The sequence below is a fragment of the Meriones unguiculatus genome, chromosome 3 (assembly GCF_030254825.1).
Source record: "Meriones unguiculatus strain TT.TT164.6M chromosome 3, Bangor_MerUng_6.1, whole genome shotgun sequence".
NCBI classification, from domain to species: Eukaryota; Metazoa; Chordata; class Mammalia; order Rodentia; family Muridae; genus Meriones; species Meriones unguiculatus.
The window spans coordinates 66,987,921-67,011,423 of record NC_083351.1 but is presented as its reverse complement, the minus strand read 5'-3'; the positions used below and the strand labels follow the sequence as shown (position 1 = coordinate 67,011,423).

General features: G+C 41.2%; 1 protein-coding gene across 1 annotated transcript; it reads left to right on the top strand.

The window, feature by feature from the left end:
- Nucleotides 1–11,830: 11,830 nt before the first annotated feature.
- LOC110558944 (taste receptor type 2 member 39) lies at nt 11,831–12,804 on the top strand. The gene is given in 8 exon segments (XM_021654129.1): nt 11,831–12,011; nt 12,014–12,205; nt 12,208–12,268; nt 12,313–12,557; nt 12,560–12,583; nt 12,586–12,696; nt 12,699–12,731; nt 12,734–12,804. Coding segments are annotated over 8 exon segments (918 nt in total).
- Nucleotides 12,805–23,503: the final 10,699 nt, after the last annotated feature.

Sequence of the window (23,503 nt, the reverse complement as noted above, 5' to 3'; positions counted from 1 at the left end):
CTATGGACTGCATTAATTCTGGGGGCTATAGATTCAACTTTTTTTCATGTTTTTGGCAAATTTTTCAGTTTCCTTACACACAGCCTTCTACATTTCAGAGCCACAAGTAACAAAGACCTAACAAAGACTATTATACAGAACATGAAATCTATCCATGATGACATTTTTCATCCTCTTTACTCACTTTTCCGTCATCCCTTATGCTTGCTCTGCCTCAGCATATGTGTCACCAATAACAACCAACTGGATAACAGAGAAATCTCCACAGCTTACTTTCTACTCTCTTACTCACATCTCCAAAGGCTCTTTGTCCCATTAGATAATAAATGTGCAAATTCCTGAGATTAAAGCAAAGGCATCCTATTTGCACTGCTATTGTCAACTGTTGGAAGACTCTTCTAAGGTTTGCATTTTACCGTGCCCAAATAGCTAACAGCTCAGCACAAAATGGAAGGCTCCCTTCCTCAGTGGGACTTCCTCTTCTCTGCCTGACCTTATTGGAGACTGTCTCAGACACAGATGCCTGACCTTGCTTGAAGGATGACCCTACACAGAGCCTACATAACTCAGCACATGAGTCGTGATCATTCCCTCTGCCCTATGATGATTAGGTACTATGTTATGACCAATCAGTCCTTCCTGCTCATAACCTTAAGAACCTTCACACACCTATCCCAGAAACAATAAAATGGACTGCCTTTCTGAAGCTGACTCTCAGAAATCTTCTCTTCAAACTCATGGTTCTGTTAGCTGATGGCCAACAATTCCAGGGACTTTTCCACAGTCAACAATTAGCACAGATCATCAGAGGAAGAAGAGAACCAGAATATTAATTTGTTCTGAGACATTGTGTTTGTTTATCATGCAATTCTGTTCCTATGAAGAGCAAGCAACTCTACAAGGGTCTCCTTATGTATAATGCTATTATTAGCATATTTAAATCACCTATCATAATTCTCTTTAATGTGGCAGTTCATTTTTATATAGGTGACTTTTTATTCTAGTTACTAGAAACTTTAATCCCATTTTAGTTAATCATGTTGAGAAATTCCACAAGTGAGCTTTCATGGCACACAGTGCCTATGGACCTGAGCTATCCCAAAGCTGCTTTTCATTGTTATCTTGAGCATAACAAGCATTCTTATCTTGAAACAGCCAACCTTAGCTGTTGGACCCTTCCTCATCCCAGAGGAGACAATGTGTTTGTGTATTAAAAAGTAAGTCTCTGGAGGAGGTTGAATTTTCCTTTATTCATTCAATATAATTTACTTTCATTGTCAGCATTACCACATCAGTAGATTTTCAATCTTTTAGAATAAAACATAGGCCTTCAAATGGTTCCGAAACATAATGGGAGTTCAATGAGTGTTCCATTGAATCATGAGAACCAATTAAGAGCTACAGAAAAAGAGCCCTGTGCAGAAAGTGTAGGTTTGTATGGAAGGTGTTCCTGCTGTGTGGCTCATGACAGAATTCCAGCCTCTGACACCTTGCACATCCTATAGCCCTCAGCCAGATGCTACACTTTATAATAAATACTGAGTAGATAAGACAGAAGGAAAGTCGAGTTTGAAAGAGTCATCCCTAAGATGCCCAGTTGCAGGTAAGAGTGAGAGTAGAATAGGGGGAAATGTCGCTGAGAGCGTGGGGATGAAGACAAGGCAAATCCAGAATTCGACATGAGAGAAAACTGAAAAGAACAGTGAAGCTTACTGAAAGAGAAAATTATTTTCATTCACCCAAGAGACAACAGTGGTAAGTATGGCTTAAATGATATTGAATAAAATTAAGTGCTGGGAAATGCAAAAGTAAAAAATTCAAAGTTAAGTTTCAACTGACACGTCTAGTGGAGAACTGACGAAAACCAGAGAAAAGGAAAAAAAAAAAACAGGTTTTGATCAGGTGGGAACAGACATTCGCCTTTTAACGCACTCAGAGAAGACTTGGGAACAGAAACAATGAAAGACCAAGAAAAATATTTGACATGTCAAAAAAAAAATCTGTAACAATCAAGGACCTGACTTTTTTTTTTTTTAATCACATAGAGTATAAGAAGACAGCTGACTTGCCTTGGCCCTTAATAAGAACAATAAATATTTATGCTACACTGGAATAATCCTCAGTTACCTACTTGACAAATGCACAGAAGTGTGTAATTCTCTCCTGGCAAGGCTGTAGGAAATCATGCCCTCTCAAACATTACTGATGCATAAATGAACTACACTACTGTGGAGACTGTTTGAGGGAAGCTTATCAAATTAACAAAAGCATTTCTTTTTTTTACCTAATGGTTGTGCGTTTGGGGATTTACCCCACTGATAATCCTACAAGAATGCAATATCATTTACAAAATTGATTTTCCATTATCATGTTTTTGAAGTAGTGAAGCTATAAAAAGAAACATGGTGTCACTTCCAACTAAACACTGATTAAGTGAATAATTAACTAACTAGAGATTTTAGAAAAATGAAGGACTCTCATGTTCTAGAGTGCATTTTTTTCCAAATTACAAGGGTAAGTGAATCAGTGAACAGTGTATGATAAAATTAGCATTGGAAAAATAAAATCCAGAGAATCTACTCAATAAACACATACTACCTTAGAGAACATGGAACTGGGGGTGGGGAGATGGTTGAAATAAAACTCTCAGTAACAAGTTCCATCTTTTGGCAATTTTGATTTTCAAGCATGCTCCCTTGGGCTCTCCTTGAATTCTGTGGGTGTGTGGATTGTAGCATGGTTATCCTGTACTTTATGTTAATACCCACTTAAAAGTGAGTACATAGTATGCGTGTCTTCTTGACGCTTGAATGTCACTCAGAAGAGGAAATAAACAGACTTTTAAAATAGATGGAGGGAGGGAACTGGATGGAAGACTAGGTGGGGATGGTAATGGGGATGGGGGTAGGACAGGGAGACAGAACCCAAATTGGGGGCATCTCTGGGACAGAAGAGGTTCCCAGGAGTCTATGGCAGTGACCCTAGCTAACACTCCCCACAGTAGAGTGGAGTTGATATGGAGCCTGAAGTTGATACCTCCTGTACCCAGGTGGGCCTTCCAGAGGAGGGAGGGGGACACCAACTCACCTTTGACTCAAAATTTATTGCCTACAAGAATGTAAGGACAAAAAGAGAGCAGAGATTGAGGCAAGGCCAATCAATGACTGGCCCAACTGGGGACCCACCCTATTGGAGAGCCAACCCTTGACATTATTAATAATATTTTGCTACACTTGCAGATAGGAGCCTACCATAACCGTCTTCTGAGAGGCTTCATCCAGCAGCTGATGGAAACAGATGCAGAGACGCCAAACAATAGGCAGAGCTTGAGGAGTCTTGTGGAAGAGTGGGAGGAAGGATAGAGGGAGCCGGAGGGGTCAAGGACACTAAAAGAAGACCTTCAGAGTAAAGTAATCTGGACCCATGGGAGCTAACAGAGACTGAACCACCAACCAAAGAGCATGCATGGGCTGGAACTAGACCCTCTTCACATATGTAATAGATGTGCAGCTTGGTCATCATGTAGGTCACCTAACAGTGGGAGTTGGGGCTGTCTCTCACTCTGTTGCTTGCCTTTGGATTCCTTTCCCCTAGCTAGGCTGCCTTTTCTGGCCCCCACGGGAGAGTATGCTCTTAGTCCTGCTGTGACTTGAGGTACTAAGGCGGGTTAGTACTGCTAAAGAGCCTCCACTTCTCTGAGAAGGAGGAGACAGGAGAATGGAGTGAGGGGAACATAAGTGTGGGGCTGGGAGGATTGGAGGGAGAAGGCTGGAATCAGACCTAAAGTGATTAGATAGATAAATAGATAGATAGAATAGATAGATAGATAGATAGATAGATAGATAGATAGATAGATAGATAGATAGATAGATAGATGGATTTTGTTATTTGATGTGGTTGAGCACATTACTAGGTTATTTGGATAATTGGGATCAGATTTTAAATGAGTTGGTGAAAAACATACTTTTTTTTTTTCAATGCAGTTTATTCAGGAACATTGAACAATCCTCGGACCCCGGGGAAAGCCAGCCCACAGCTTAAATAGCCTCTGGGTAGCCAACCCAGGCGTGCCACGGGGGCAATGCAGATAGGTCCACATACATGGAAGCAAGCCAGATCCTCGGCCTTAGCCAAATGTGGAGTTGTTCGTGACAGAGAGCACTCACCATCGGGAAGGTGGAAGGCGGAAACCAGCTCCATCTTTAAGGCATAGCATTCCGCAGCTCTCTACAGTTCCCCCTTTTTGTTTTAGACGCATCAGGCAAGAGTAGAGGTCTGATCTCTGATATTAGAAATAAATTGGGACTTTGTACAGATGTTCATTTAGGTGTCATCCACCCAAAGAACATCAGACCCGTCCGATACCTTTTTCTCAGAGGCGGGACCTGGGGCATCAACCCGCATGCAATCAGACATGCTCTTCTCTGGGTCCAAAGCGGCTGACCCTGAGTGCAGTGCTTAGCCTCGCATCCTGAGCGTATCATTTTAGCTTTTTATGGTATCCAACCATGCTTGGGGAGAATGTCCTGCTTCAATGGCTGTAAAGGCCTGAATGATCATGGCTGCATCACACTGTTGTGAGACTCTAATCTTGCATATATACCACAGGCAAACCAAGGAGACCAACACCAGAAGGCCTGCTAACACTCCCATGCCTGCCCATTCCTTCAGATGATTCATGGCTGCAGCAATCCATGTTGATAATCCTGTGGTTAGTCCTGCGTCCACTCCGGTAGAATTTACTGTGACAATGGCCACTCTCAGCTGCTCCATCGTAGTATCGAATTCTCCAGTCCAATTACCTAAAATATAGCTCGACAATTGTTTAGACAGATTTGCAGCGCAGGAAAAATTCTCATGTTGTATGCTAGTGACACAAAGTCCAGCATACTTTCATTGACAGCCAGGTTGAGCGATTTGCCATAGGGTATCAATTTGCTCCTGCAAGAGGTCAATCCTCTGATTGAACACCATCAAGCTTCCTTTTAGTTGAGCATTAATTCTTTTATGTACAACTAAGGCATGAGCTACATTGGCTAAATGATTATTCAGGGTCTGAGCAGTCTGCCCAGTATGACTCATGAAAAACATATTTTTAAAAAACTAAGTAATTACAACACCTTATTGTGAGAGAATGAAAGCTGTATATGAAACAAGAGGCATAGTATAATGCCAGGGTATCATACACACCAAATATACTCATCTTTGTAAAGTCCCATTAATATAAACTCTGGAGTGTATTTTGACTCTTATTACAAATGGAAAAACATTGGGAGAGTAGAGAATGGGAGTGTGCGCACAAATGTACAGGTGTGCACATACATACTTGGCTGGAGCTCAAAGAACAAAGTAAAGTTAAATCTTTGTCATTCAGGGTGGAAAATCAAAATGGAAAAATTGTGTGTGTGTGTGTGTGTGTGTGTGTGTGTGTGTGTGTGTGTGTACATATATATCAAGAAGGCGTAGAATAAGTTTGTCATTTAGGAACAAGAAGAACATATCACATGAATTAAAAAATCTAAAAACAATTTCCACTGAAGAAAAAAAAGAGATTAAGTGGGAATAGGGAATAAAATTTTCATTTTATTTCAGTGTTTAGGTATTTGCTTACAAAATCACTGATCTTGGCTGATCTACATTCAAAGTAAGACTGGCCTCCAGACTCTGACTGCATTGTAAGTTTGATCTCTCAGTCTAGCCCTCCCCACTCTGGCATTCGTCAACCAGATCAGCAAAGGAAGAGGCTGAGACAGAAACCTAGCCAACACTCAGCAGATTCTACACCACCAAGAACAAACAATTCATGCTGCTGTCAAACCGATCATTAGTGTTTAGCGTTTAGTGTTTCTTCGGGACAAGATCCATGCTTCCTTTCTACATCCACCATGAGTGCCTGACATGGACTTTGATTCGTAAAAGTGTGTGGATGTGCAATTATTTAACTTATTCAAAAAATCTGAAAGGGAAATCATGAAGAAGGTGGGAAAGGGGTTGTAAACAAATTACAAAGTATACACAACCACTCTTTTCTTTTAATAAGGGTTATTTTTAAATTTATTTATTTATTATTAATTACAGTTTATTCACTTTGTATCCCAGCTGTAGCCTCCTTCTCCACCTCCTCCCAGTCTCACCCTTCTTCTTCTCCTCCCATGCTCCTCCCCAAGTCCACTGGTAAGAGAGGTCCTCCTTTCTATCCATCTGACCCTAAACTATCAGGTCTCATCAGGAGTGGCTGCATTGTCTTCCTCTATGGCCTGGTAAGGCTGCTCCTCGCTCAGGGGAAGGTGATCAAAGAACCAGCCACTGAGTTCATGTCAGAGACAGTCCCTGTTCCCATTACTAGGAAACCCTCTTGGACACTGAGCTGCCAGGGGTTACATATGTGCAGGGGTTCTAGGTTACCTCTATGCATTGTCCTTGGTTGGAGTATCAGTTTCAGAAAAGACCTCTGTGCCAAGAGTTTTTGGTTCTGTTGCTCTTCTTGTGGAGCTCCTGTCCCCTCCAGGTCTTTCTATCTTCCCCTTCTTTCATAAGATTCCCTGAACTCTGCCCAGAGTTTGGCTATGAGTCTCAGCCTCTGCTTTGATACCCTGCCAGATAGAATCTTTCAGAGGCCCTCTGTGTAGACTTCTGTCCTGATCTCTGTTTTCTCCCTCTTCAGATGTTTATCCCCTTTGTTTTTCTGAATGAGGATTGAGCATCTTACCCAGGGTCCTCCTTCTTGTTTAGCTTCTTTAAGTGCACAGATTTTAATATGGTTATCCTATATTATATATCTAATATCTACTTGTGAGTATATACCATGTGTGTCTGCTTCTGGAATACCTCACTCAGGATGATCTTATCTAGTTCCCACCATTTGCCTGCAAATTTCATGATTTCCTTGTTTTTAATTGCTGAGTAGTATTCCATTGTGTGAATGTACCACAAGTTCTGTATCCATTCCTCAACTGAGGGACATCTGAGTTGTTTCCAGCTTCTGGCTATTACAAATTGCTCAGACCTTAAAGGCTGGGTTTACACAACTACTCTTTTTTTTTCACAACTACTCTTAAACTGGAAAGATTGTATCACTTTGAGTAAATGAATATGTTTTTTTTTTAAATTAAATATCAGGTTCTCAACAAAAAGTAACAAAATATTCCGAGAAAAATAGACTATCAATTAGAGAACAAGGGGACATCGGAAGAACTCGAGGGGGGGAGAAAAAAGGAGAGTGATAAAATTATGCTTTAATTTAAAACGTATTTTAAATCTAAAATAAAATTTAAAGCAACAAACTCAAACTAAAGAATGAAGATTAAAATTTTCATTCAAGTTAAATGAAGAAATTGATGTAACAGAAATCAGAGAGAAAATAGGTAAATAAAATCTGGTACAGACTATGGAAAGTCATGAAAACTTGACAAAAGTCTAATTTGAAAGCAGTGGGAAAAGACACAAATAATAAACAATATCCAAAAACAAAAGATCACATTAGCTATAGCTCTAGTTGTGATTTATTCCAAACTCATATAAGTAATTTTATGCTAAAGAGATCTAAAACACATAAGCATTTTTTCTGGAAAATGTAAATAATATAACAATTGCTCAAGGAAATCACAAGATAATAAAGCAAATAACTATTAAAGAAATTAAATGCATATCAAACATTTTCTGTCTTTTATAAACTATCTCCTAATAAAGGAAAAGAACACAAAATTATTTGTGTAAAGTTTACAGAATCGTTTTTTTTAGTTTACAGAATCTTTAAAATATATGTTTTTTAAAAAATTGAACAATTATAAAGTGTAATTAATAATTTAAAAAATTGAACAATTTCAGAGACTAGTACAAGAAAGGTGTTCAATAGATTTTATGAATTATTATAACCACACAAAAATTAATATCCAGAATTTATAAAGAACTAAAAAAATTAAAAATCAACAAAGCAAGTAACCCAATCAAAATATGGGGTTTGGAGCTAGACAAAATTCTCAGTAGAGAAATATAGAATGGCAGAGAAACACTTAAAGAACTGCTCAACGTCCTTAGCCATCAGGAAGATGCAAATCAAAACGACTCTGAGATTTCACCTTACACCCATCAGAATGGCTAAGATCAAAATTTCAAGTGACAACACATGCTGAAGAGGGTGTGAAGAAAGGGGGAAACACCCCCCCTCCATTGCTGGTGGGAATGTAAACTTGCACAACCACTTTGGACATCAATCTGGTGCTTTCTCAGACAATTAGAAATAGTGCTACCTCAAGATCCAGCTATACCACTCCTAGGCATATATCCAAAACATGCTCAAGTACACAACAAGGACATTTGTTCAACCATGTTTTCAGAAGCTTTATTCATAATAGTCAGAACCTGGAAATAACAGAGATGTCCCTCAACGGAGGAATGGATACAGAAATTGTGGGACATTTACACAATGGAATACTACTCAGTAATTAAAAACAATGAAATCATGAAATTTGCAGGCAAATGGTGGGAACTAGAAAAGATCATCCTGAATGAGCTATCCCAGAAGCAGAAAGACACACATGGTATATCCTCACTTATATAGACCTATAAGATAGGATAAACATACTGAAATCTGTACACCTAGAGAAGATAAACAAGAAGAGGTTCCTGGGTAAGATGATCAATCCTCACATACTAAGACAAATGGGATGGACATTTGAAGTAAGAGAAAACAGGAAATAAGACAGGAGCCTACCACAGAGGGCCTCTGAAAGACTCTATCTAGCAGCATATCAAAGCAGATACTGAGACTCATAACCAAACTTTGGGCAGAGTGCAAAGAGTCATATGAAAGAAGGGGAAGTTAGTAAGACCTGGAGAGGAGGGGAGCACCACAAGAACCAAATATATCTGGGCACAGGGGTCTTTTATGAGACTGATACTCCAACCAAGGACCATGGATAGACATAACCTAGAACCCTTGCTCAGATGTAGCCCATGGCAGCTCAGCATCCAAGTGGGTTTCCCTAGTAAGGGGAATGGGAACTGTCTCTGACATGAACTCAGTGTCTGGCTCTTTGACATCCACCCCCTCCCCCAAGGGAGGAGTAACCTTACCAGGCCACAGAGGAGGACATTGCAGCCAGCCCTGATGAGACCTGGTAAACTAGGGTCAGATGGAAGGGGAGGAGGACCTCCCCTATCAGTGGACTTAGAGAGGGGCAGGGAGGAAATGAGGGAAGGAGGGTGGGATTGGGAGGGAATGAAGGAGGGGTCTACAGCTGAGATACAAAGTAAATAACCTGTAATTAATATAAAAAAATAAAAATTATAAAAATTTGAACAGTTTCAGAGACTAGTACAAGAAAGGTGTTCAATGGATTTTATGAAGTTATAACATCACAAAAAATTACAAAACAAAAAATTCACAGGAGTCTAGAGGAAGGGAGGAGGGAACAATACAGGTAGATATGATCAAGATACATGTATGTTTTCAAAGAAAATTAAAAATATTAAAAATAAATAAATCTTAACAGAGTATGGACAGGCATAATACTCCCAGAGTCCTGCCCTCCACCTCATGGCATGGGCTGGTGAGCCGGCACCACTATGATCAGCAAGTACATTGTGGAAGAGTCTGTGTACTGTGAAGAGATGCAAAGGTGGTGAGGAACAGCCTGGTGTTAGTAGCCTAGACTGCCACTTGAGGCCTCAGTGATGTCCTGGCCTATACTGCCATTGAGGGCTATGGCTGGGTTCATGGCCCCCCAGCAGCAGGGATCTCTGTCAAAGCCTGTGTTACCACCAAAGGTCATGGAGGCATCCTGGTTTGGGTTGCTGCCTGGGGCCACGTTAACGTTTGAGTGTTGAGCAGAGCTGGCCCTGCCACCTACTGGAGAGATGACCCTGACTCTTACATCCTGTGTCAAGTGGGATAGCTGGTCCTGTCTCCAATCTGGACAGTGTGAGAGATCTGACCCTGGAGGTCTGGGGTGCAGGACAGCTGGTCCTGCCCCTTGCTGCCCATGGCACTGGAGTGAGCTGCCCCACTCCTCACTGGAGCGATGCTCAAGAGGTGACCCTGGTGTCATGGGTGCAGGAGAGCTGTCCCTGATGGCATGACTATAGAAAAGCCAGTTCTGCCCCTTGCCTGGGCAAAGTGGAAGAGCCGGCCCTCGTGACAAAGGTGCAGGAGAGCTGGTGGGTTGACGAACTCAGCTACCACCCAGGCCCAGATCCAGGACTTGGAGTTAACCCATCCCAAAACCTACTCCATCTGTAAACTGCTGGAGCACCTGAAGGGGCCAGTCTTGCAAAACCAAGCTGCAGGATCTCCATGACACAGGGCAACAACAAAAAATCCTAGAGGAGTCCCAGTAAGGATCCAGTGTTCAAAATGTGGTAAAGGCCAGAGGCCTCAAACCAGACCAATGACTCATTGCAATCAACATTTGCCAGTGAAGCTGTTTGGGCAAAAGGGTACACTGCGTGACACACCATGACACACCACAGCTTCCACCGTGAGATGGGATTTTTTTTTCTTTTTTTTTTCCTTTTTTTTTCTTTTCTTTCTTTTTTTTTTTTGTGGGAGAGGGTGGAGAGCAAATATGAAGGAGTGGAGAGATGTGTGAAATTGGAATGCATGATATGAAATCTACAAAGAATCAATTAAAAATAAGTAAAATAAACAAATCTCAATGAGGTAGATAAATGCAGAATCTAAATAAAACCCAAGCAAGTTAAATTTATGTCTTTTTAAATAAATTTTAATTCTAGGGACCTAAAACCCCTGCCCAGATGTAGCCCAGACTCAGTCTCCAAGTAGGTTCCCTGGTAAGGGTATCAAGGGCTATCTCTGGCATGAACTCAGTGGCAGGCTCTCTGATCATCTCCCCCTGGGGGAGAAGGAGATACAGCCTTGACACACCACAGAGGAAGACAATGCAGCCAGTCCTTATGAGACCTGATAGGCTAGGGTCAGATGGAAGGGGAGGAGGACCTACCCTATCAGTGGACTAGGGAAGGGGCATAGGAGGAGAAGAGGGAGGGAGAGGGTTTGGGAGGAGACGAGGGAGTAGTATTCCATTGTGTAAATGTACCACAATTTCTGTATCCATTCCTCAACAGAGGGACATCTGGGTTGTTTCCAGGTTCCAGCTATTACAAATAAAGCTGCTCTATGAAAGCTATATCACTCTTAGGCATATATCCAAAAGACGCTCAAGTATACAAGGACATTTGCTCAACCATGTTCATAGACAGGTTTTTAAATCTCTGGATGACTCAATTTCCTCACCTACAAAATAGATATAATAAAATGCACAACATTTGTGTGTATATGTGTGTGTGTGTTGTTTAGACATTATCCAGCACAAAATAAGATGTATTCAAAATAGTATGAATGTATATACATACATATGTCTTGACTTTCAATAAGTCCAATCACTTCAAACTGATCTCTGCATATTCAGATAGAAATCTTTAATTTATGGCCATTCCCTGAATTCACAAGTAAAAACTAACTCAGTAATAACTTGGTTTACTATATTAAATATTTAAACTGGAGCTATCAAATACCATGTCAGTGGTTTACAATGTTGAAGCCATACAAGTGATTAGCCCTGGGAGTCTTGACCAAACTAACATAAACATGTCCAAATCAAGGGAGAGGACTTGAAACCAAATGATTCCATCATTTGCATCTCCATGCAAACATAGAGATGAGAATTCTGGCATAAACAAATTGGTATGTTTGGGAATGGTACGTGAGCTTCTTCTCCTTTGACAGGAGACATGGAGGTGTCAAGGACCAGCTTGTTGAATGTCAGGGAGACATTTTCATGCAGCCTCCAAAAAAAAAAAATCACCCAGGATGACTCAAACCAAAAACTACTAGCAACAAGATGTGCTGCCATTTTTCATCTTGATTTTAACAGTTGTGGCCACTGAGCACATCATTGGTATCATTGCAAATGGGATCATCCTGGCTGTGGGTGTAGCCTCTTGAGTTCAGAAAAAGGCAATTTCCATAAGTACTAGGATTCTGCTTCTTCTGGTGTATCCAGAATAGGTCACCAAAGCATCATCTTGATAGAAATGACCTTCTCTACATCCAGTGCTTCTTTTTACAGCAGTGTTTTATGCAGTATCTCCAAAGTAGGTTTTGTATTCTCAAGTTATTGTAGGCTCTGGTTTGCTGCTTTGCTTAGTTTCCTCAACTTTTTGAAGATTGCCAATATTTCTTACCCCTGTTCTTCAAGCTAAAGCGGAGAATTTCTAGAGTGATGCCTTGGCTTCGGTGGGTCTCAGTGTGTTGGTTTTTTGTTTTCTGTTTTTTGTTTTTTGTTTTTTCAGCTTCAGCATGTTCTTCTGCAAAGACACCTACACTGTGTATAACAACAGATCTCTAAGTATCACCTTCACAGAGAAACTATACTTCATTGGGAAGAATGTGGTCAGTGTGGCTTTTTTATTCAGATCGGGTATCCTCCCTCCTCTGATCATGTTCGTTGTCACAGCCACTCTGCTGGTTTTCTCTCTCAAGAGACACACCTTGCACATGAGAAACAGTGTTGCTGGCTCCAGAAACCCCATCATAGAACTCACATGCAGGCCATCAAAGAAACGACTGCTTTCTCTTTCTCTACATTTCAGATATAGCTGCTCTGTTTCTGTCCATATCCAACATAGCTGATGTTAGTCTCCTCTGGAGTATTGTGCTCAGAAGCATCCTGCCTGCCTACCAGCTGGCCATTCGGTTTTACTTATTCATAACAGCCTGGATTGAGAAGAACATAGAAGCAGTTTCAGTGCCAAATCCATCTGTACTTACAAAGTAGATTCTGATATCAGCATCCAACATGGAGGACCATACAGCATAGACATCTGGCCCCATATTGCCCTTACCTAGATCTCTCTTTTCTCTCCACCTTTCTCTCTTTGGCATTTAAATTTTTTTCATAATTTATTCACTATATATCCTTATTGAAGCCCCCTCCTCAACTCCTCCCATACCTACCTACCCTCCTCTTTCCCCCTATCCCCTTCCCCTAATCCACTGAAAGGGGGTAGTTCTCCTGCTTTGTCATCTGCCCATGGCTTATCTAGTCTCATCAGGACTGCCTGGATCCTCTTCCTCTGTGGCCTGGTAAGGCTGCATTGCCAGGAGCAAGTGATTAAAGAGCAGGCCACCAAGTTCATGACAGAAGCAGCCCCTGCTCCCTCTGAGCAGAGAGTCTAGGTCCTCTCCATGCATGGTCCTTGGTTGGTGCATCAATCTCTGCAGACCCCCTGGGCTCAGATTTTTTAGCTTTGTTGGTCTCCTGGAGAGGCTCCTGTCCCTTCCACTTCCTTTTATCTCCACCCCCACTTCTTCCATAAGACTCCCTGAGCACTTCCCAAAGTTTGCCTGTGAGTCTCAGAATCTGCTTCAATCCCTGTTGGGTGGAGTCTTTCAGAGGACCCTCTACAGTAGGCTCCCATCCTCTGTCCTCTCTTCCACCGCTTCTGGTGTCTATCATGAATGAGATTTCAGCATCCTCCCTAGGATCCTCCTTAGTGTTTAGCTTCTTTTAGGTCTGGAGATGTTACTATATATTTTAGCCTATATTATACGGCTAATATCTTCTTATAAGTGTGTGTATACCATGCCTTTCTATCAAACTCAACCTGATCCCTTCACCTCACGCACAGTCTCTATATAGGACTGATCATCATTAGTGCTTTGTGGGCACAGTTTTAGTCACGTTTACCATATTCTCGTCCTTAGCAATCTGTTTGCCTCCGCTTCCTCTATCTAAGGCAATGACCACACACTACACATTGGAATACCTACGGCTAACTTGAAACGACCATTTACTCCAAGTTTGTATTTCACAATAATTTCTGATGTTCTAACTTAGAAGCTTTTCTTAATACTCTAGGTTGTTCTGATGTGCAGAACCAAAGCAGACCAAAGTATAGGCTTCTAAAACTTGAGTTCCTGATAATTCCTCTCTTACCTCTTCATGTGCCTTTCAACCATGTGAGGCTTTTCTAAACAATATTTGGAAATGCACTTGTGTCCACCCTTCAAAGTGTCAAGATAAATAATTTGGAAAGAACTCTCAAGGTTAACGATACAAAAAGAATCCTTCAAACTAAGAACTATCATCTAACTTTTTTTCTCGATATATGGTTTTATGAATTTGGGGAAATTCAGAAGTACACACAAGAAGAACCTCACTGGGTGTTGTTCTTAGTAAGAAAACCTACAATATTATTGTGACATTTAAATTTTGCCTATTTATTATCTGAGGGTAGAGGCATGTACACATGCCAGCACATGCATGTGGAAGTCAGAGGACAGCTTGCAGGTGCAATCTCTCTCCTACCAAGTAGGTCCTAGAGAGCAAGCTCAATTCATCAGACCAAGCAGCAGGTGGAGAGACGCCTCAGTAGCTCTATAATTACATTATTAAAATGACATAGATGAGTGTATATACATTAAAATATTTCTATTGTATTCTTTAGTACAAAAGGATAAGGGGGGTTGTTACTCCATTTATACATCTACTTTCACAGAGCACATATTTGATGTTTATATTTCTATGTAAAATTTTGGAAAAGTGCAACAAAATTATTAGCAGATGACTTCTTTATCAGATTGAGTATCTGGAATATATGAAATGTTTATATACTGCTTTATGCCTTGCTGCCATTGTTTGACCTTCAGTCCACAAAGTTGTGCTTCGTGTCTTCTCAAAAACTAGTATAAAGATTCAGTTCATGTGTGATCCTTGGTTGATACTTCAGTCTCACCAAACTCCTCTGGACCCTGATTAAATTAGCTCTATTGTTTTTCTTGTGGAGCTTCTGTCACTTCTGGATTCTTTTCGCTTTCCTCTCACTGTTCCCCAAGACTCCCAAAGCATCGTCCAATGTCCTCTCAGAGGACAACTCTGACAGGCTCTTGTCTGTAAGCTTAGCAGAGTATTTTTCATAGTGTCAGGAGTTGGCACCCTCTGATAGAGTGAGTGTTTGGCTGGGCCAGGCATCGGTTGAACATTCCCTCAATCTCTGTTCTTCCTGCTCTATCTTTATCCCTGCACATCTCATAGGCAGGGTAAATTTGGGGTCAAAGTTTTTGTGGGTGGGTTGGTGTTCCCTGCCCTTCACTAGGCTAGTCTAGTTAGAGGATGTCCTCTTCAGTCTCTATGGTCTGCTACTAGGAGACCATAGTCTCTCTGCTTGAATCCCCATCATGGACCTATACCCCCTATAAAGATGGGACAGATGTGCAGCTTAGGCTTCAAGTAGGTTCTCTAGTAAGGGAAGTGGGGACTGCATTGGACATGGACTCACTTGATAACTTTTAGATCACTTCCCCCTGGTGGGACTGCCTTAACAGGCCCCAGGGGAAGAGGACATGTTCAGTCCTGATGCAACTTGTTGAGGTAGATGGGAAAGGGAGCAACCCTTTCCTGAGGAAAGGAAGAGGGATAAGCGAAGGGAAAGAGGGTCTGACTGGCAGAGGGGTGTGAGAAGAAGTTACAAGGATATAACGTAAGATAAATAAATGAGGGGAGAAATTAGTATAAGACATTTAGCAGTGTTTCTCCATGACCTCCAAGTGCACTAACTTGAATTATGTGTTTTGTGTTTCTCGAGTAAATACTACATATGCTGTTAAACTCCAACGCCATTGTCCTTTCTGAGGTTCTGTAGAAGAATGTGATGAACTGTGAGGTTTATGTTGAACAGAAACATTTGAGGAAGGGTCTCCAGCCTAGGAATTTTAAAGAGATGATGTGCTGTTACAGGTGTGTGTCACACTCATCTTTTTACACAAGTACTACAGATCTAAAACTCAGGTCCTTACACTTACAAACTTACACAACTGAGCCACCATCTCAGCCCTGGTTGCAGTAAGGATGTCATTTTGACATATGGAGTTTGTGGTCCACAGGCAAAACATTGCCCAGTTACACACTTCTTACTAATCTGACTGTAGAGCCTTTAGTTTGCCAATCAGTATACATTGTGACCCACTACTTGGAAGTTGTAAAACTAATTCCTACTTTCCACTTTTAATAAAATGATGTGCTCTGGACTATAAACACGGGTGGGACGCAGTTTGCAGTGACTCTGAGAACATTTCTTCACCTTTCTGAGAGTTTATCAGGGTATGGGATGCATTACGAGCTTACAATACTTTTGCCTTGTGGTGAATTTACCAGGCTATAACATCAATGCAGGTAGAGAAGCATTTCCACCAGTTTTGTAACCAAACAGTCCTCTCTTTTTTTTTCTGTTTCCGTTTTCTTTTCATTATTTAATAGTTCTATGCATGTACATAATGGTCATGTTCAACCCCATTAACCTCTTTTACAACCCCTCTTCACTTGCTGAAATCCTTCTTCCCAATAAGATTCCCCCCTTCCGGCGGGCATGGGAGCGTTAGCAGGCCTTCTGGTGTTGGTCTCCTTGGTTTGCCTGTGGTATATATACAAGATTAGAGTCTCACAACAGCGTAATGCAGCCATGATCATTCAGGCCTTTACAGCCATTGAAGCAGGACAGTCTCCCCAAGCATGGTTGGCTACCATAAAAAGCTAAAATTTTATGCTCAGGATGCGAAGCTAAGCACTGCACTCAGGGTCAGCCACTTTCGACCCAGAGAAGAGCAAGTCTGATTGCATGCGGGTTGATGCCCCAGGTCCCGCCTCTGAGAAAAAGGTATCAGACGGGTCTGATGCTCTTTGGGTGGGTGACACCTAAATGAACATCGGTACAAAGTCCCAATTTATTTCTAATATCAGAGATCAGACCTCTACTCTTGCCTGATTAGTCTAAAACAAAAAGGGGGAACTGTAGAGAGCTGCGTAATGCCGTGCCTTAAAGATAGAGCTGGTTCCCGCCTTCCACCTTCCCGATGGTGAGTGCTCTCTGTCACAAACAACTCCACATTTGGCTAAGGCTGAGGATCTGGCTTGCTTCCATGTATGTGGACCTATCTGCATTGCCCACGTGGCACACTGGGCCTGGCTACCCAGAGGCTATTTAAGCTGTGGGCTGGCTTTCCCCAGGGTCCGATGATTGTTCAAGGTTCCTGAATAAACTGCATTGAAAAAAAAAAAAAAAGATTCCCCCCTTCCTGCTTTCATGTCTCTTGTGTGTGACCTACTGAGTTTCATGAGCTTGCTTGCATGTGGTCAAACAGTCTTCTAAACACTCGCATATATACCTGTAGATTAACGATGTTGCCACCCTCCTCAAGGATGCTTCTTATGCACTCGGTGACACTTAATGCAGAGATGTCCCTTTACTTTGAGCTTTTTCTGCTTGCATGTACTTGCTTTTCTAAATTAGCATATGGTTACTTTGAGAGTTTATTTTGCTGTTGTTTTCTTGTCTTTTTAAGCTTGGGGTAATTTTTTTTACACTAAAGAGAACACTGAAATTTCTAACAAGAAAAAATCTGTTTATGGGTGCTTGCATGCAAGTCTAAATCCTGAGGAGTATCTCTGGTTGAGACCTTTGCCTTCTGGGTGTTAATGATGTTTCTAATTCACTTCCACCATCAGTTTGAGTTTTATCAAGCTGCCTCTTTCATTTCTATCATGTGAAAAATGAAATTATATCCCCGTACATAAGCAGGTCATTAGCTAAAAGAAATCCGTTATTTGGTCCTAAAGCAAAGGCAGTGTTGCATTTAGAAGGTCAAAGGGAAAGACAAAACTGTGGGCCATGTTCAGCCATTGCCAGGCTAGATGCAGCAGGAACATGCAAGTAAGTGGTGGAGTGATGGAAGGAAAAGGAGCAAGCACATAGGTCGTGGAAAGATGGAAGAGGAAGAGAAGCTGAGTGGTTTGTGTGTTTTGAAGAGAGGCAAAAGGGGAGACATGAAGGCCATTGCTGTTCTTGTGTCTTGGGAAATGACTGTTTGCTTGTTACTATAGAGCCAGTAACAAATGCAAATGCCACAGGAGCTATGCCTTTTTTTTTTATTATTATGACTCTCAGAGCTGCATCCTTACCCAGAAAGATGAACAGTAACTGCAGAATGAAGACCTACAACTGACATGACATGCCCTGCTGTTTACTTTTCATTGGCCAATTTGCTAATGTCTCTAGTTGGTTGTGGTGCCATTTGAACCATGAGAATAAACTACTCTGTGTTGAATTATAGGTTGTTTTTTCTGTGCTGTGCTTAACTTTGGCCAGGATTTATTTCCAAAGTGTTGGACACTTAACCTTCCTAGCTTTCCAAAGAAGATGTCATTGCTAATACAACATATGTAGGGATCACTAGAAAGAAAGTATATGATGGGGAGATGGGAGAGAAAGTGAAGTAGAATGGTTTGTAGAATATGAAGACAAGCATAATGGAAAATGTGAAGGTGGTGAGGAACAGATTGAAGTAAGAACTTGAACTACCACCTGAGACCATGGTGAATTCCCGGCCCGTGCTGTCATTGAGGGTCATATCTAGGTCAAAGGCCCTGCAGCAGCAGGAGAGCTGGCCCTGTTGACCTTGCCATCTGCCTCAGACAGGAGAGCAATCCCTGCCCATCTCCTGGGGAAAGTGGGAGAGCTAGCCCTGGTGGTGTGGGTTAAGAAGAGCTGGTGGGCTGACCAACTCAGCTACTACCCAGTCCTAGATCCAGGACTTGGAGTTATCCCATCATCTACCCTCTCTAAGGCACCTGAAAGGGCCAGTTCTGCAGAACTAAAGCTTCAGGATCTCCATGACATGGGGCAACAACAGGATATATGAGAGGAGTCCCAGTTAGCATCCAATATTCAAAGTGTGGCAGAAACCAGAGGCCCCAAACCAGACCAATGATTCACTGCAATGAACAATTGCAAGTGAAGCTGTTTGAACAAAGAGTATACTGTGTGACACACACATTGAAGCTTCCACCATGAGATGGGTTTTTGTTGGTGATGGTGTTGATGGTTTGGTTTGGTTTGGCTTGGTTTGGTTTTGGAGTTTTACTGTTTGAGTGAGAGTGCAAGGGTAGAGGATGGGTATGGAGAGATAGGGAGATGAGTGGGATTGAGGTGCATAATAATTTTTGGAAGTTTTTTTAAAAAAAAGTCATGTGGATATAAGAAGAAACTGGATTGAATGTTAAAGAAATTAAATAATAAACATGTAACATAAAAATAGTAATAAAAGTAAAGAGTCTAGAGTTAATGGGTAAATAGCAATAATATTGATAAAGTAGTCAAGTTCAAGTCAGAGTGCAGGGAATCTTATGAAAGAAGGGGAAGAGAGTAATACCTAGAGAGGACAGGAGTCCCACAAGAAGAGCACCAGAACCAAAAAATTTGGGCACAGGGGTCTTTTCTGAGACTGATACTCCAACCAAGGACCATTCATGGAGATAACCTAGAACCCCTGCTCAGATGTAGCCCATGGCAGTTCAGTGTCCAAGTGGGTACCCTAGTAAGGGGAACAGGGACTGTCTCTGACATGAACTCTTTGATCAGCTCCCCCTGACGGCAGAGCAGCCTTGCCAGGCCACAATGCAGCCAGTCCTGATGAGACCTGGTAAGTTAGGGGCAGATGAAAGGGGAGGAGGACCTCCCCTATCTGTGGACTTGGAGAGGGACATGGGAGGAGATGAGGGATGGAAGGTAGAATTGGGAGGACATAAGGGAGGGGGCTACAGCTGGGAAACAAAGTGAATAAACTGTAATTAATATAAAAAATAAAAATTTAATAAAAAAGTACAAAAGTCTTGAGTTTGTATCTGCTCACTTTAGTAAATGTTAACTGTCCCTCTCGAATTTAGTTTCCTCAGCTATAACATAGAGGGCTTAATAATACAGATTTCACAGAAAAGTGTCTAACAGTAACTAGATAATGTGCACATGGTAAGTGGTTGGCATAAGGTAGCCGTATTGGTCGGTATGTATCAGGGGCAGCACGCAACGCTGAGTAACAATCCCCAGATCCTGACCCAAAATAAATTATTCAGACAAAAACTATCACACTGTCTATTTCTCTCTGCAAAGAGCTTCATGAAACCTCTGCTGAAATTAAGACACTGCTGCTTTTTCCACAGCAATGCCATGGCTCTTCCTATCAACCTCATTTTATGAACTTCTGTGTTTTGGGACTTCTAAAAGAAGAAAAATGCAAAACAAAAAGAAGACAAGAGGAATCCTGGAACTTGTCAGTAAGCAGATGCTTCAGAGGACTTTTTCAAGACAGATCCAGGAGGTCAGGCCCGTGACTTGGATTAGAAAACACTGTAGGAAGTAGGCTATCCTGTAAGGAAAAAGGTGACGTGCCCTTTCCATCTCCTGAACCAACCTATAGGATAACTCATAATCACAAGCACCACTAAATGAGTGAATCCTGGGCTGTGTCAGCCATTGTTTCTGACAGGTACCATCCTTAACAGCTACCAACAAATCATGGAACATTTTCATTCACTCTATTGGGGACTTCCGAAAAAGAAGTGAGCTTTGCAAGTAAGTGTTGAATAAAAACTGTTGTTGGTTATTTGATTTCCACTGAGGATTTTGTTGTTTAAAAAAAAAGCATTTGTTATGTAAAATGATAGCATGCTTCCTTGTATCTTAACAAAACATATTTTGAATAAGATGCTGAATGCTGAGCGAATTTGCAGACATTCTTTACAAAGTCAGTTCTGAGTCCACCATTCTCAGGCAGACATCAGCAGCATCTAACACAGCCACGGGAAGCAAAGCCAACAGAAAATGCCTGCGAGTCATCACTTATGTATCACATATGACAATCCTGGATCAAAGGAAACTGTCTCCAAAGAAAAATCAAATGCATTTTCATAGCTTCAGTATATAAGATTTCCAGCTCATTGTTTAAGTTTATCATGAAGTATTTTATTTTTTTGATCCAATTGTAGAAAAGTCTATTTTCAAATTTCCTTTCAGGCAATGTATTGTTTGTATGAATAGACACTACTGATTCTTGTTTGTTGGACTTGCTGATTAGTTCTACCGTATGTCATAACATTTTCTGGGGTTCCTCCATGTCATTCACAAGTAGTGATAACTTTGCTTCATCCTTTCTATGGATAACTCCCTTTACCCACATTTTTTGTGGGTTTCCATTTTTTAAAGATATTTTCTGATTTCTTCTTTGGAACACTGATGATATAATTTTTAAAGACACAAACAATTTAAAAGATACCTTTGCTCTTGGATTGAAGGAAATAATTTTGTCCAGATGCCCACACTATTCAAAGGGATCTATAGATTCAACAGCATTCTTATCAAAATCCCAATAGCATTTTTACAGAAATAAAAAGGAAAGGTGGGAATGGTGGCGCACTCCTGTAATCCTAGCATTTAGAAGCTACAGCAGAAGGATTATGAATTTCCAGCCAGCCTGGGTTACAGATTAAGATCAGGTCACAAAAAAAGAAAAAGGAAAAGAATCCTAAATCCATATAGTACCATGAGAGATCCACAACATTCAAAACAATATTAGCAAGAACCAAATAGAAAGTAGCTTATTTCATCATGTCAAGACTTTATGACAAAGCCACAATAATCAAAGGAGAATGATATTAAGATCACAACAAACAATAGTCAGCAAAATAGACTGAAAATCCCAGAAGTCTATCCACAGTTTATAGTAAACTGACCTTTGACTACAAGGACAAAACTATATAATAAACAAAAGATAGTTTCTTCAATAAATTGTGGTGAAAGGCTACATATCCCCTGGGAATTAATGAAACTGGACCCCTATTTTACATGATATATAAAAAAATTAACTCAGAATTGATTGAAGACAAATGTAAAAAAAAAATGAAAGCCTCATACATTCTACAATACAACATGAAAAATCTTTTTAAAATTATTTTATTAATTAAAATCTATTCACTTTATTATCCCTGCTGTAGCCCCCTCCCTCATCCCCTTCTGATTCCACCCTCACTCTTTCTTCTCCTCCCTTGCCATTCCCCCAGTCCACTGATAAGGGCAGTCCTCCTCTCCTTTCATCTGACCCTAGTCTATTAGGCCTGATCAGGACATAATCTAGCAATATAATGCATATAGCAGTTATGGAGTCCTGGAGAGCCCAAGTGTCCTGCCCCTTGAGAGGATTCCATGCCTTTTATGTGGAAAAGGGTGGACTCCCTGTAAGATCCTTCTCTCAGTCAGACTCCCTGGACCGGGTGTGTTCATTTGCCAGGGCTACTAGGTACAACATTGTCTTCCTTTATGGCCTGGTAAAGCTGTTCCCCTCTCAGGTGGAGGTGATCAAAGAGCCAGACACTGAGTTTATGTCAGAGAAAGTTGTGTTCCCCTTACTAGGGTACCCACTTTGATACTGAGCAGCCATGGGCTACAACTGTGTAGAGGTTCTATGTTATCTCCATGTATGGTCCATGGTTGGAGTATCAGTCTCAGAAAAGACCCCTGTGCCCAGATTTTTTTGGTTCTGCTGCTCTTCTTGTGGAGCTCCTGTCCCCTCCAGATCTTTTATCTCCCCAAATCTTAACAGTGGTCTAGCCAATGTTTTTTTAATATTATATCAAAACTACAATCATTAAGAATTTTTTAAAAGGCAAATGGTACTACCTCAACTAGAACCTTCCCTATTAACAAAATCATCAAAGAAAACAAACACCCATGTGAAGGGGAGAAAATATTTGCCAACCATATATCTGATAAGTAACTGACATCTAAAATATAGAAGAAACTCATGCAACTCAATAGCAAAAGCAAAACTGAAAATGAACAAATACTTAAATATACATGTTATTAATGTATAAAAATACATTTTAAATAAATATAAAGAACACACATAGGCAATCATCAGGCATATGAAAGGTGCTCATGACTATGGATTATTATGGAAACATAAGTCAAATTTTCAGTAAGCTTTTATCTGTTAAGTTGGCTGTATTTTTTAAAGAAAATAAATATTAGTAGGGTATACAGAAAACGATCACCATATAATTCTGGTTAAAATGTACATGGCATGGCAGTGATGAAGAACAGCAGAAAGATTTACCAAAAACTTAAAATAATATGCAACCACATTCTGGTCAAGTGATACCTTTTCTAAATAGATATCAAAAGCAAATGAGGGGTTCCAAGATGGCGGCAACCAACACACAGCGTGTCTGAGGGGCACAGGATCCTAAACCCTGAAATTGGTGAGTGGAGGGGTGCTGAAGCCAGAACATCGACATTGAGGCTTTCCAGGCGAGAAGGGACACCCCATGAGCTGAGACCATTGGATCCAGGTCACCCACGGACATCTCCAGGGACTGAGAGTGGGGAATATTCAAACCCCGCCCCACTTCCACACTTCCCCTTGATGGGCCTCCCTCCTCAGCAGAGGCTGCCCACAGAGCCTGCTGATCCAAGCACAGACCTCCCTGCTCGGTAGTAACTGAGACAGCAGAGGCAGGCGGGCCTCCCAGTTCTGAAGCAGTGGGTAGCTGTATGGGCCTCCCAGGGCTGCAGGCTGATATACAGGCTTCCCAGGGCCTCCCAGCAGGCAACAGTACAGGCCTCCCAGGTCTGCAGCAGTGGCAGACAGCTGTATGGG